The sequence below is a fragment of the Myotis daubentonii genome, chromosome 21, assembly GCF_963259705.1.
Source record: "Myotis daubentonii chromosome 21, mMyoDau2.1, whole genome shotgun sequence".
NCBI classification, from domain to species: domain Eukaryota; kingdom Metazoa; phylum Chordata; class Mammalia; order Chiroptera; family Vespertilionidae; genus Myotis; species Myotis daubentonii.
In genome coordinates this window covers 10,804,283-10,818,671 of record NC_081860.1, presented here as the reverse complement: position 1 = coordinate 10,818,671, position 14,389 = coordinate 10,804,283, and the positions used below count along the sequence as shown (strand labels likewise).

The window sequence follows — 14,389 nt, the reverse complement described above, 5'->3', positions numbered from 1 at the left end:
GAAGAATGAAATCAGAGAGAGAAGAGAGAGCTCAGAGAGAGGAGAGATGTGTGAGGAGAGACAGGGCCGAGAGTAAGATCAAAGAGAGAAAAATGAGTTCTGAGGAGAGAAGAATGGGGGGAGAGGTACGAGGGAGGTGAGAGGGGAGAGAGAGTCAGAGTTCAGAGTGAAGGAGCGGAAAGGGAGACGTCAGAGAGGAGATGAGGGAGGAAAGAATTTAGAGCCAGTAGAGGGATGTGAGATTGAGCTCAGAGAAATAAAAAGCCGGAGATCAGAGAAAGAATAAGTGCAGAGAAGGAGATGCGCAGAGAGAAGAGGCGTCAGAGAGATGGGAGAGGATAGAGGGAAATTAGAAAGAGAAATGAAAGGCAAAAGATTTCAGAGGTATGAGGGAGAAGAGTGGGATTAGAGAAAGTTGAGAGGAGAGAAATGAGGGAAGATAGAGAAGAGTGGGAAAGGGGGAGAGTAGGTATTGAGAGAAGAGAGGGCTGAGACATTGATGCTAGAGAGAGGAGAAAGTGCTCACAGATAGAGAAGGGATATATCGAGGGAGCTCAGAGGGGGGAGATGTGAGGCTGATTAGAGAGTCCATGGGAAGGAGAGAGAAGAGTGGGGTAAGAGAAAGAGCAGAGGGGCCTCGGAAAGAAGAGAGTGGCATTACGGAGATGACAGATGCAGAGAGGGGAGTAAGAAATAAGAGAGGAGACTGTGATCAGAGAGTAGGAGAAGGAAGAATATATAGTGAGAAGAGCTATATTGACAGCGGTCACCGAGAGAGGTGAGAGACGAGTTCACAGAGGCAGAGAGAGCAAAGTGAGAGAAAAGTGATCAAAGAGACAGAGAAAGTTGAGAGGGAGAGTGGGAAGGGTACAGAGAGAAATGAGTTCTGAGAAAGGGGGGATGGGGATCTGAGAGAGAAGCAGGGAGCAGAAAAGAGAGATCAGGGAGATGAGAGACTAGAGGGCAATTGGAGAAGGGATTTCAAAGGGAGAGGCCAGATCAGAGAAAGTTGAGAGAGAAGAGTGAGTTTAGAGCGGGAGGTGAACAGAGAGAAGAGACGTCAGAGAAGACAGGGAGATGGGAGAGAATAGAGGAAAGTTGGGAAGAGAAATGAAAGGCTGAAGATCGATATGAGGAAACAGAGAGAGGAAAGCGGATCAGAGAGAAACAAGAGACAGAGGAGAGGGAGGGGGGAGAGTGTAGAGAGAAAGATGAGACCAAGGAGAGAAGACAGGAGATGTGGGATAGGAGTGAATTCATGGAGGGAGAGGAGGGAGAAGAATGAAATCAGAGACAGAGTGACTGCAGAGAGACTAGATGGGAGAGACATCTGAGGTGATCGAAGAGAGATCTGAGAGAGGAGAGCAGGGGAAGGTCGGGAAGATGAAAGGGCGATGAGAGATGTGTGAGGAGAGAAGAGGGGGCTCCGAGCTGAGACAAACCAGAGAGGCCACTCACCTGCTTTCTGCTCACCTGCAGCGAGTGGATTTCCTTGTCTCCACAGCGTAGATTTTTCAGATTTGGGGGTGGCATTCACAGTTCACCATTTTTATTTCAAACTAGGCTGAGACCCAACATTAGAACATTTTCTTGCTTACCTGTCTTTTGTCTCTGAACCTCTTGGGGAGCAAGAGCGGGATATTAAAGGTTTTTTGTTTTTTTACCTTTACTCATAATTTTTTATACCCACAGTTCCCTCCCACCCCCAAATCCTTTTTTAACCCAATATATCTTTATTGATTTCAGAGAGGAAGGGTGAGGGAGGGAGAAATAGAAACATCAATCACGAGAGAGAATCATCCATTGACTGCCTCCTGCACACCCCCTACTGGGGATGGAGTCCACAACCCGGGCTTGTGCCCTGACCCGGAATCCAACCGTGACCTCCTGGTTCACAGGTCGATGCTCAACCACTGAGCCACACCAGCTGGGCTCCTGTCACCTGTTGATACTCTTTCTTGGGTATCCCCCCTGATCCCGCCCCAACCCCGGCCTCCATTGGTCTAACAGCGAGCTGTCCTGCAGCTCCCTCTGGCCCCGTGCAGGCTCCTGACATTGCATTAGCCACACGCGCTGTCCCGTCCACCCCCCCATGAGCACCCGACCAGCAGGCAGTGTTCCCATCAGGGTGCAGTGTGGGAGGCGTGTGGGCTCCTGACCTGTGGGTCTGCAGGCTCTTGCCATGCGGGGAGTCATTTCCTGTCTGGTGCCCTCTGTGTGTGTCCCACGCTCCCCCACCCCAAACTCACACATACACACACGCATTGCCTGGCGCACAGTAGGTGCTCAGTGATCACCTGGTGGCCGTGGGTGTGCGGCCGGTGGTGTGACAGCAGAGGCTGCCTCAGGGACCGGTGTCCTGCAGGAGGAAGGCTAGCTGAGCTATGCAAACGCTGAGATGACTGGGCTCAGGGAGACGGGCTGGCTGTGCGCTTGGCGTTAGGAAACGTGGCCAAGCAGCGGCGACTCCTGCTGTGGCCGTGGACTCGCGTCATTGCCAAGATCGTGCCTTCGGCAGCCTGTCGATCTCCCACTCGCCTTTCTAATCGCCCCAGAGGTTCCTAGAGAGTGTGGGTTACCGCGTTCAACCACTAAACTCAGTTTTCCTTGCAGACGCCTAAGAAGAGTTCCTGGAAGCCTCCCTGCTCTCCGAGAGCTACGCCCCGAAGGCCCCCTCATGCCCCTCGCACGCCACAGACTCCCCTGTGCTCCCCCCAGAGGCGGCAGAAGCCCTGTGCAGCCCGGACACCCGCCAGGCAGGGGCTGTTCCAGTCCCCTAAGGACTCCGCGCCCCATGGCCGCCCCTCAGCTTCTCCGTCCCCAGCCTCTCTGCTCGGACGCCCCCTGCCCGATGGCGGCGCCTCTCCCCTGGGAACGAGCCCGCGAACTCCCCGAAGGCCGGGCGGCCAGCCCCTGCAGCTTCTGCAGAGCCCCCCCTGGCTGCCCTCAGTGGCTTCCAGTCCAGAAAGCACCCCGCATCCGGCAGCCTGGGGGGCGCCCAGAGAAACTGCCCGCGTGGCTGCACCTCCGACTCAGAAGCCCCAGCACCCCCACCACCTCGGAGCCTCTTGGGGCGAGGAGCCGGCACAGAGAGGGAGAGTGAACCCCGGCAGAACCCCGACAAGACCAGGGGACACAGCCGAGCCCGCTTCCCCACTGGCGTCTCCTCTCGCCTCCCCTGCGGGTGGCTTTCCCGAGAGTCCCCCCAGGACAGCCTCGGCCGAGTCCCCTTACCCTGGACAACTGGACGGGAGAGAGCCCCCCAGGACCTCAGGGCGAGCCAAGCCTGACGCCAGCCACAGCCCCCTCCCTGCTCCTGAAGGGTGGACGAGGCTGGGAAACACCTCCAGTCCCGAGAGGGGCTCCCTGGAGGGCCAGCCCCGTCCCTGCACCGCTCCTGCCCACGGCACAGACACCAGGAGGCAGCAGCAGGAGGGGGGCCCCTCTCCGCCCTCTGAAGGGCACGGCGACCCCGGGCCTGGCTGCAGGACCGGCTGGCACACGTCCTCCCCTGCGCTCACTGCAAGTGACACGGAGCCCCTCCCTGTCCCGGGCGAAGCCGAGGACGGGAACAGCCACAGTGCTCCCCTGGGAGACGGCGAGGGGTTAAGGCCGGCGGTTGCCGGGGAGCAGCCTTCTGACCCTGGGACTCCTCCCTCTGCGCCCCGCTCTCCCCGGACACCCCCTGGCGCCCTGCACTGTGCGGCCCCGCTCCAGCGCCTGCCAGTGTCTGCTCAGCTGTCGGAGGGCCCTGCCCACCCCCAGGCCTACGAGGTGGAGCTGGACGTGCAGGCTGGGGGGCTGCCCAAGCTTCAAATCAAGGTGGACACCAGCCCGGGGCCAGACACCGAGCCGCTGAGAAGGGACCCAAGTGTCCCCCCCGGCCTGGCCTTGCCCAGGGGCAGCAAGGCCTCGAGACCCGACACCTACACGTCCCCCCCCTGCCTTCGCCCCGCGCACAGCAGCCCCGGCAAGAACGGCGGACAGACCTACATCTGTCAGTCCTGCACCCCCACCCGCTGCCCCTCGAGCACCCCCAGCCCGTTCCAGGCAGACACTGGGGTTCCTTGGACACCATCTCCCAAGCACAGCGGGAAGACAACCCCGGACACGATCAAGGACTGGCCGCGGAGGAAGCGGGCGGTGGACGGCAGCCTGGGCGCCCCTGCGGGCAGGGCCGACGTGGGCACAGACCTTGGTGCGGGCGGGTCGCTGCTGCGGCCGGAGGGCACAGAGCTGGGCCTGGAGCTTGGCCTCCACAAGACTCGCATCCTGGGGGACTTTGAGCTCGAGGGGGTGTGTCAGCTGCCAGACCAGTCCCCTCCCGGAGCCGGAGATGGGGTGCCGGCCTCCGAGGATGCCTCCCCCTGGGGGCCGTCCGGGCGGGGCCCCAGGAAGAGGCTGCTCTCTGCTGAGGACGCCGAGTGTGAAGCCAAGAGAGCCTGCGGCCAGCGGAGCGAGGACCCGGAGCCTCGGGGTGAGGCCAGGTCTCCGGGGCCGGGCCTCCAGCCGCTCCCGTCCGCCGGCGACGACGACCCGTGGGTCTCGGGTGAGTGGTGACCGCGCTGGGCCTGGCTTGGGCTCTGGGGCACCCCGGGCCGTGCTGACCGCCCGCCGTTGCTGTAGGTTCCACGCCCCCTCCCGGCCGTGCCATGCGCAGCAGCCTCTCCGCCCGCGGGCTCCAGGCCCTGACGCAGTCCCCGCTGCTGTTCCACGGGAAGACGCTCGCCTCGCAGGGCAAGGACGCCCCGGGTAAGTCGTGGGAGGGCCCACCCGTGGGGTGCCCTGGGCTGAGCACAGGCCTGCCGGGCAGCTGCGTTTTGCAGGAGGCGTAGGGACAGTGCCCACCCAGGGAACCCACAGTCCTACCAAACACTCGAGGTTCCTGAAAGCGGTGGCAGGCGGCGCACGGGGCAGTCCCTGGGGGCTGAGCCGTTCCTCCCGTGTCTGCGAGGCCGTGACAGGGCCGCCCGCAGCCTCGGAAAGCGCTGAGCCTGTGCTGCAGGTTAGACGGTTCCTCCGCGCTGGTCAGGGGAGCAGGAGGGGCCGTCCGTGGTCCCGCCCCTGAGGCCACGGCAGCCTACGAGACCCCACGGACCTGAGACAAAGCAGAGCCGGTGCAGGCGGGGCGGCAGGGACTCTTCTGCGCCCTCAGCTGCCCGTCTGCCTGGGTCTAGATGAGGACTCGGATGTGTTTCCCGCCACGGAGGACTCCCCATTCAGCCGAGCCTTTTCCAGGACCCGCCCCGTCAGCAGGACGTACTCGCGGAAGAAGCTGATCAGCTAGAGGGGACCGGCAGGGCCTCGAACCAGACACTACAGAGCTGCCCGGCCCCTCCCTGGGCGCGCCCGCTGTCTGCCCGGGGAGCAGGTCCCACAGGTGCCCGTGGGCACCAAGGAGCTGGGGGCTGGGTCCCAGCCTCCACCTCCCAGGCCCTGGGCTGCCCCTGAGGCTGCCTGGGGGTCCGGAGCCCATTCCAGGCCCGCGGCTTCCCTTGTCTTCAAGGGAAGGACCCCAGGACAGGCCGGGGCGGCGCTTCCCTTCCCTCTGACAATAAAGTTACCTCTGTACTTGGTGTGGCGTCTGTGAATGTTCCCGCCGGCGCCTCACTGACCTGCCCTGAGCTTCCTGGGCAGCCACGCAGGGGTCTGGCTCTGTGCCCCAGAGCCGTCCCGCACCCAGGCCTCGCGCCACTGGGGAGACGCACCACACCGCGTCTCGGGCGCGCGGAGTCACAGCGTCCCGAGCCTGACTCGCTTCCGAGCTGCTGTGTCCCCAGCTGCTTCCTACCGCTTCCATCACACTCCACGGGGAAACCCCCGGTTCTCAAGCCGTTGCTCTCATTTATTATAAAATGGTTTCACAAAATTCTACAAAACGTACCCCCATTTTCCCAGGTCCGTGTGCCCATCTAGACACGGCCGTCCTGTGGCCGGTGCAGGTCCCGGAACGGGCCAGAGGTGGCGTGGGCCCCGCACTTGGGGGGGGGGGGGGTGGCCGGGTCCGCCTTAGAGGCACTGAGGCCAGTCCACGCGGCTGGTGGTCATGGTGAGGCGGACGCACGCGGCACCGTACCTGTCAGGCCCGGCCCCAAGGCGCGGCGGGACTACAGCGGGTGCCTCCGCACGTCGATCATGCCGGGGCTGGCCCTCCGCCGCTCCCGCCGGGGCCTGGCCAGGGGCCCGAGGTTCCAGGGCGGCCCCGCCTCCCCCCCAGGGAGCACTCGCCCCAGGGGGGGCTCCGCGGCCTCCGGGGCGCCCTGCTCCTCCCCGCCCAGGCTGGAGCGCTTCCACGTCAGCGGGAGCGGGGCGTGCACCAGGTCCCGCGCCTCCTCCCGGGCTCGGGGGGCGCCCTCCGCGAGGGGGGGCTGCCAGAGCTCGTCTTCGTTTCCAGGTGGCTGGCGGTTCTCCGGGCACAGGGCCTTCTCCCCACCTGTCACGGACGACACCCTCGTTAGAAAGGGGGTGGCAGCCCCTCCTCAGCCCCAGCTCCCGCGCCCAAAATGACCCGGGAGAGCTGGCACCAAAGCGGGGGGGGGGGGGCGGGGGGGGACAGGGGGACGACCCACCATGGGCAAGGCCCCGAGCGCTCACCCCAGCTCTGGCCTGCGGCGCTGCCCCCGCTCAGCCTCTGCCTCAGCTCCTGGTTCGCCCACACGTGGCGGCCCAGCTCCCGCTCCAGGGCCTGGATCCTGCCCTCGTACTGCCGCCTGCTGTCGGCCAGCCCCTCGCCCAGGTGGTCTGGGGGCACAGAGGGGAGGGGAGGGTGGCGGGTGGTCTGGGGGGACAGAGGGGAGGGGAGGGGAGGGGAGGGGAGGGTGGCGGGTGGTCTGGGGGGACAGAGGGGAGGGGAGGGTGGCGGGCGCTGGCTGGGGGCGGGGGCGCGGGCGCGGGCGCGGGGCTGGGAGGCGCCTCACCTCGGCTCTGCTGCAGGAGCAGCTGCACCTTCTGCTCGTGCTCCTTCTGCTGCAGCGTCAGCTGGCGGTCGGTCTCCAGGCGCTGCCGCTCCAGCGCCGCCTCCAGCCAGAACACCAGCCGCTGCTGCTCCTCCAGCTGCATCTCCAGCTCCGAGAAGGCCACCTGCTGCTGGTGCTGCTCCTCGCGCAGCGTCACCACCTGCCGAGGCCGCCGCCCAGGCTCAGATCCAGGCGCCCTCGCCCAGGGGCAGTGCCCACCGCTAACAGATTCTGAGAAACCACGGGCCTCAGCCGCCCCCTCACAGCTCCAGGCAGCGATTCCCGTCAGGAGTGTCACTGGCCGTCCCCACCTCCACCCTTAGGGCTTCGGGGGCCAGGATTTCCGCCTCCACACGGACATGTGAGCCTGTCCCGTGTGTGGCAGGAAGCTGAGCAGCACCCCTGGCCGCTGCCCCTACTGTTGTGACCAAGCCCCCCAGACACCTGTCCCCGGGGCCGGCAAACTCATCCCGCTGAGAGCCAGTGGCGGGCAAAGGCCACCCTGAAGGTGCCAATCAGGCGGGGAGGGGAGGGGAGGGGAGGGGAGGGAAGGGGAGGGGAGGGGAGGTGGGGGTGGAGGAGACGGTCGGTCTCACTAAATAGAACAGGCTTTGCAGCGGTTCTCAACCTGTGGGTCGCGACCCCTTTGGCGGTCGGACGACCCTTTCACAGGGGTCCCCTAAGCCCATCCTGCATATCAGATATTTCCATGACGATTCATCACAGTAGCAACATGACAGTGATGAAGTAGCCACGGAAATAATGTTATGGTTGGGCCACACCATGAGGAACTGTATTTAAAGGCCAGAAGGTTGAGAACCACTGCTTTAGAGAGAGACCGAGGTGGCCGGGCTCCGGGAGGAGCGGGCTGGCGCTGACCCACCTTGTCGAAGTACTTGCAGAGGAGGGCCCTGGTCTCGGAGGACGAGAGGTAGCTGAGCTTGGCCATGAGGTTCATCTCGCACTGGGACAGCAGGGAGGCCGAGGCCCGCAGCACCCGCTGCCGGGAGGTGATGGCCTCGTTCTTGTACTCGATGGCCGCGTCCAGGGCCTCAATGGCCTCGTCCAGCTGGAACAGCGTCCGCTCCTCCTGCGGGGACGTGGCATGCACGGGGTGGGGGTGACCTCCGGGGTCGTGGCATGTGCGGGGGGGGGTTCCCCATTTCCTAAACTAAGTGCTAGCACACAGCCACAACTGACCCCTAAGTGCCCCCTTGCCCTGGGCTGTCACAGCCAGACCCCTGGGGAGGCTGGGGCTCTGCCTCTGGGGGGGCTCTGCACTCGGGAGCTGGGAGTACCCTACACTGAGGGAGGGCCTGGCAGGACCCCTCGGTCCGGACACTCATGCCCACAGGGGAGCTGAGAGGTGGGGGAGCTGAGAGGTGGGGGAGCTGAGAGGTGGGGGAGCTGAGAGGTGGGGGAGCTGGGATGTGGGGCGGCCCAGTCACGCAGGATGCGGGGTCCGGTGCAGATGGAGGGAACGAAGGGCGGCAGCCCCGGCCGTGTCCCCGACCAGGGCTAGAGCAGGGCCTCCGGTCCGCGCTCCAGCCCCGCCCTGTGGGCTGCCGCCCGGGGCGCCGTGTCCCCCAGCAGCGCGGCCGGCGTACCTCCGGCGACAGCAGGCCGCCCTGCCGCAGCTTGCCGTCGATCTCCAGGCGCTGCTTCAGCAGCAAGTCCTTCTCCTGGCGCAGGGCGTCGATCTCCCCGCGGATCTGCTGCTGGCTCTGGGCGCTGCCCTGGCGCAGCTGCCCGCTCTTCTCCGACAGCTCCCGCTCCAGGTGCTCCAGCCGGCTGGACACGCGCACGATGTCCTCGGTCAGGGCCTGGGCGGCACCGGGGCGTCAGGGGAGGGGCCACCTGTCGGATGCTAAGCAGGCCTCTCGGTCCTGCAGAAGCTGGGGTGGGGGCGGGGACGGGGGTGGGGGGCAGAGATGGCCAGGAGGGTGTGGACGAGCGGAGGACAAGGCCCTCCTTACAGGGACACATGGGTCGAGGCAGAGCAGGGGGTGGGTGGCCCCTCACTGAGGTGACTTGAATTTGTGATGGGAATTATGGGAAATTAGGGGCCAAACCCCAAAGGCCTTTCCGGGAGCCTGAAGTGGGAGGAAGCGAGGGCTCGAAGGACCACAGGACACGGATAACCCAGCAGCACCCTCAGCCCTGCACCAGGAGTGCCGCCTGCACGCGCTGCTGGGACAGGCTCAGGGCTCTGCGTCTGACACCCCTCAAATCCCACGGCAACGTGAAGGGGGCCCAGGAGCCTCCTACCCGCCCCCCACCCCAGAACCAGGAAGCCTGGGGGCCAGGGCACTGCCTCCTTGGGCCCCTCAGCACCCGCCCTGTCTACCTGCTGCTCCTTCTGCCTGGGCAGTCCCCGAGCCTGAGTTACAAAGGGGGAACAGCCATGGCCGGTTTGGCTCAGTGGATAGAGCGTCGGCCTGCAGACTGAAGGGTCCCGGGTTCGATTCTGGTCAAGGGCACATGCCCAGGTTGTGGGCTCGATCCGTAGCAGAGGTCGTGCAGGAGGCAGCCAATCAATGATTCTCTCTCATCCTTGATATTTCTCTCTCTCTCCCTCCCTCTCTCTTCTTCTCTGAAATCAATTTTTAAAAATATTTTTTAAAAAAGGCCCAACCGGTTTGGCTCAGTGGATAGAGCGTCGGCCTGTGGACTGGAGGGTCCCAGGTTCAATTCCGGTCAAGGGCATGTGCCTTGGTTGCGGGCACATCCCCAGTAGGGGGTATGCAGGAGGCAGCTGATCGATGTTTCTCTCTCATTGATGTTTCTAACTCTCCCTCTCCCTCTTTGTAAAAAAAAAAAATCAATGAAATATAAATATTTTTTAAAAAGTTAAAAAAAGAAAAAGGAGGGGAACAAATTGTGGGGAGGGTACTTGGAGAGGTTCCACCCTGGCAGCAGAACCTGCAGGATCCATAGGCTTATACAGCCCAGCAGGGCGGGCCCCCACCTGCCCGGACCTGGGGGGGCGGGTCCCCAGCTGCCCGGACCTCGGGGGGCGGGTCCCCACCCGCCCGGACTCAGGGGCGGCCCCCACCTGGCTGGACCGCAGGCGCTTGCTCTCCAGCCCCGTCTTCTCCTGCACCAGGGCCTCCTTCTTGGCCAGGATGGCCTCCCGCTTGCGCAGCTCCTCCCCCAGCTCCTCCAGCGCCCGCCGCTGCTGCAGCACCTTCTCCATCTCCTGGTCCAGCCACTTCTTCTGCTCCTCGATCTTCTGAGGGGAATGGAGGGGCGGGGCGGGCGCTCAGCGCTCACGCCTGCTGTGCGGGCAGCGCCCACTCCCCTGGTGCGGCTGTGGGTGCCCGGCGCCCACCTGCTGCTGCTCCAGGGTGAACACCGAGCCGCTGCTGCCGCTGCGCCGCTTCCGCTGGAACGCCGCGATCTCCTCCGTCTTGATGCGCAGGATCTTCTGCTGCTGCTCGTGCTTCAGCTCCAGCTCCTGCGGCGCGCAGGGGAGAGGCTGGGGGCGCGCAGGGGAGGGGCTGGGGTGCACAGGGGAGAGACTCGGGGAGCACAGGGGAGGGGCTGGGGGCAAGCAGGGGAGGGGCTGGGGGCGCACAGGGGAGAGACTAGGGAGCGCAGGGGAGAGACTAGGGAGCGCAGGGGAGGGGCTGGGGGCAAGCAGGGGAGGGGCTGGGGGCACACAGGGGAGGGGCTGGGGGCAAGCAGGGGAGGGGCTGGGGGCACACAGGGGAGAGACTCGGGGCGCGCAGGGGAGGGGCTGGGGGCACAGGGGAGGGGCTGGGGGCGCAGGGGAGAGGCTGGGGGCGCGCAGGGGAGGGGCTGGGGGCACACAGGGGAGAGACTCGGGGCGCACAGGGGAGGGGCTGGGGGCGCGCAGGGGAGAGACTCAGGGTCTGCAGGGGAGAGACTCGGGCGTGCAGGAGCACGCGCAGGGGTGGGCGCACAGATGGGGCGCGCAGGGGAGGGGCTGGGGAGAGGGCAGGGCCAGCTTCTGGCCGGAGCCTAGGTGCTCCTGCCCCTCCGGACGCAGCCCTGCACAGCCCCCTGGCCTCACACCCCCGTCCCGTGTCGCTGGGACCAGCGCACGAAGCAAACACGGGCAGGGCTCCGACAAGGTGAGGTGCCCGCAGCCTACAGGGCTGGTGACACTGGCCTTGACTTTCCTGTAAACCGCCCCCCCCCCCCCTTTCCAGGGAGAGACCCTCGGGAGGGCCCGACCTTGACGCGGTGCTGCCGCTTGCTCATCTCCGTCTCCAGGCGCCGCTTCTGCTCCGTCTCCTCGCGCAGCCGCCGCTGCAGCTGGCCCTGCTGCTGCCGCATGAGCTGCACGTTGCGCTCCAGCTCCCGCAGCCGCTTCTCGCTCTGGGCCGACAGCGCCGCCAGCCGCTCGGTCGCCTGCCGCTTCTCCCGCAGCACCTGCGCCCAGCACAGCCGCCGTGGGCCGGGCGCCCCGCTCAACAAGGGGCAGGACCCAGGGAGAGGAGCGGGCGGAGGGACAGACAGACGGGAAAGCGGGAGGATGGGCCCAGCCGGTGTGGCTCAGTGGATAGAGCAACGGCCTGCGGACTGAAGGGTCCTGGGTTCGATTCCCGTCCAGGGCACATGCCCGGGTTGTGGGCTCGACCCCCAGTAGGGGGCGTGCAGGAGGCAGCTGATCAATGATTCTCATCATTGATGTTTCTCTCCCTCTCCTTTCCTCTCTAAAATCAATTTAAAAATATTTTTAAAAAAGGAACTCAGGAAAATAAAAACAGGAAGATGGATGTTTACTACGTGCCAGCCTAAGTGCTCTGTGCATGCTCAGTGACTAACAGTCCTACCGAGGACCATGAACCGGCAGCCCCGTTAACAGATTAGGGAACGGAGGCCCAGAGAGCTGGCATTCAAACCCAAACCCCTCCCAGAGCCCGTGCCCTTGACCACTCTACTGATGGTGTCCTGGCTGCCCGACTGAGCAAAGAAAGAATGAACGGTGACATTCAGCTGCATAATGGAGGGACCGCAGGGTGGATGGACAGAAGGGTGGATGGGACGGACCATGGAAAGATGAAAACCAGGATGCAGGGATGGACGGAAGGGAACAGAAAGGGGGAAAGGTGAAGGGGTAAATGCACGGTTAGTCACATCAGCTGATAAGCACGGATTAGAGCAGGCATGTCAAACTCGTGGCCCGCGGGCCGCATGTGGCTCACGATGAGTATTTCTGCGGCCCAGCCAATGTATGTAAGAAATGATTTAATAAAAATTTCACAACTTAATTTTCACAGTATCCTGTTATACATGATTTTTAATGACGACCTACCCAATGATTGGTTACTATTATCGTGTTGCATTCATTTCCCTAACGCGCCTTCCGCAAAGGCGCACCATTTCTCCAGCAGCGGATATTTTAGCCGCCGATGGGCACCTCATTAGTCCTGGACGGCCGTGCTTGGTGTGCGCCACAGGAAATGTCTCGCGCTCGGAGAACAAGAAAAATAGGTTTATGTGCGTGACAAGCGTGACAATTGTGCAGTTACTCAGTGTCTGATAAGCTCATGTTCAAGAAAAATGTTAATTTTTATTAAAATGTTCTATTGTATAACGATGATTCATTTATCTCAGCCCTTTGCGTTCAGCGTGCCTCTATCGAAATAAACCCACGTTTGTATGAACACGGAAGCTTCTGTGGTTTTGCGGCCACATCCACGCAAACCTTGTTTATGGGGCCCGTGTGAGCCTGTGAGTTTGACATGCTTGGATTAGCGGGACGCAGGCTGCGGGGGGACAGAGGGAAGATGGGCGGAGAGGAAAGGGAATGGGAGCTGGAAGGACAGACAGACGGACGAGGGCAGGGAGGGGAGGCTGCATGAGGAGGGTCCGCGTTCTTCCCGCGCCCACCGCCCTCCCTCCGGGTGGTGGTGGTGGGGGGGTGTCAGCAGGACCCGCCTCCCCCCTCCCCTCCTCAGCTCTGCCTAAGGCTGAGCCAACCCCTGGCGCTGCGGCCCCGACACAACACCAGCCTCAGCCTGGGGGGCCGGCAGGGCGTCGGCACCGCAGCCCAGGACCCGCACGAGCCTGGCCCCCACCGCTGCCCCCCGGTCCCGCACGGACCTGCACCTGGCTCTGGGCGGCGGCCACCCGCCGGCGGAACTCCTGCAGCCGCGACCGCTCGCCCGCGTCCTGGGGCTCCCGGCCCTCCAGCTCCCGCAGCTGCCGCTGCCCCTCGCTCAGCTCGGCCCGCACCCGCTCGGCCTCCTGCTCCAGCTCCCGGATGCGCTGGCTGTGCTGGCGGTTCAGGGCCTGGGCCGCCTTCCCTGGGGGGGGGGGGGGGGGTCAGCACGGGCTCCCGTCCCGTCCCCCACCGGACCGTCCGCTGGGTCCCCTGGGAGGCTCCCCCGACCCGTCAGCCACGGACACACACCCGGGGGGTTGCCCAGCCTTTGATCCACCAAAACCATGATCTACTCAGGATTTTGCTTTACACTGACTCACCTTTAATTTTTTTTTTAAATATATATATATATATTTTTTTAAAAAATATATATTTTATTGATTTTTTACAGAGAGGAAGGGAGAGAGATAGAGAGTTAGAAACATCGATGAGAGAGAAACATCGATCAGCTGCCTCCTGCACATCTCCCACTGGGGATGTGCCCGCAACCCAGGTACATGCCCTTGACCGGAATCGAACCTGGGACCTTTCAGCCCGCAGGCCGACGCTCTATCCACTGAGCCAAACCGGTTCCGGCTTTTAAATATATTTTATTGATTTCAGAGAGGAAGGGAGAGAGAGAGAGAGCCAGAAACATCGATGAGAGAGAAACATCGATCAGCTGCCTCCTGCACATCTCCCACTGGGGATGTGCCCGCAACCCAGGTACATGCCCTTGACCGGAATCGAACCCGGGACCCTTCAGTCCGCAGGCCGACGCTCTATCCACCGAGCCAAACCGGTTTCGGCAAACCTTTAATTTTTTAAAAATATTTTTTTATTGATTTCAGAGAGGAAGGGAGAGGGAGAGAGAGAGAAACATCAATGATGAGAGAGAATCCCTGATCGGCTGCCTCCTGCACGCCCCCTACTGGGGATGGAGCACAGAACCCGGGCATGTGCCCCAACGGGAATTGAACCGTGACCTCCTGGTTTCATAGGTCCGCGCTCAACCACTGAGCCACACCAGCCCGGCTCGACTCACCTTTTAAATCAGCCTCATCCATAACAGTGACCCGGGGACATTGTGGATGAACTAGCATTTTTGGCAACAACGTGCTAAAATAAATACACACGGGAGCCTGCACACACTTAAGCCTCTAAAACGAACTTCATGGGCAGGGAGTGTGGAGGATGAAGGGCAGGGCAGGTGACACCACGGGGCAGCAATCCATCCCCGGGATATTGGGGTTGGCAGCACCCCACAGCGCGGCTGAGGGGTGAGAGGAAGGGAACGCCGCAGGCCTGACCAGCAGAC

At 63.1% G+C, this 14,389-nt stretch overlaps 2 protein-coding genes across 4 annotated transcripts in view; one reads left to right on the top strand and one right to left on the bottom strand.

Moving 5' to 3' along the window:
* The window catches only part of TICRR (TOPBP1 interacting checkpoint and replication regulator), a 46,903-nt gene extending 41,567 nt beyond the window's left edge, over positions 1 to 5,336 (top strand). Inside the window, exons 20-22 of the mRNA XM_059678396.1 lie at positions 2,614 to 4,549; positions 4,627 to 4,752; positions 5,178 to 5,336. Of these exons, the coding sequence (XP_059534379.1) occupies positions 2,614 to 4,549; positions 4,627 to 4,752; positions 5,178 to 5,287 (2,172 nt within the window). The 3' untranslated portion in view covers positions 5,288 to 5,336. The remainder of the gene's footprint in view (positions 1 to 2,613; positions 4,550 to 4,626; positions 4,753 to 5,177) is intronic.
* A 488-nt stretch (positions 5,337 to 5,824) lies between these two features.
* The window catches only part of KIF7 (kinesin family member 7), a 28,603-nt gene continuing 20,038 nt past the window's right edge, over positions 5,825 to 14,389 (bottom strand). For 2 of the 3 annotated variants that reach the window (XM_059677916.1, XM_059677918.1), the window contains exons 11-19: positions 13,032 to 13,234; positions 11,157 to 11,354; positions 10,288 to 10,413; positions 10,012 to 10,188; positions 8,564 to 8,779; positions 7,840 to 8,046; positions 6,918 to 7,116; positions 6,595 to 6,741; positions 5,825 to 6,433 (exon numbers count right to left, since the gene is read on the bottom strand). In XM_059677916.1, coding sequence (XP_059533899.1) covers positions 6,108 to 6,433; positions 6,595 to 6,741; positions 6,918 to 7,116; positions 7,840 to 8,046; positions 8,564 to 8,779; positions 10,012 to 10,188; positions 10,288 to 10,413; positions 11,157 to 11,354; positions 13,032 to 13,234 — 1,799 coding nt within the window. In that variant the 3' untranslated portion in view covers positions 5,825 to 6,107. The remainder of the gene's footprint in view (positions 6,434 to 6,594; positions 6,742 to 6,917; positions 7,117 to 7,839; positions 8,047 to 8,563; positions 8,780 to 10,011; positions 10,189 to 10,287; positions 10,414 to 11,156; positions 11,355 to 13,031; positions 13,235 to 14,389) is intronic. The other variant, XM_059677917.1, reaches the window with a different exon arrangement.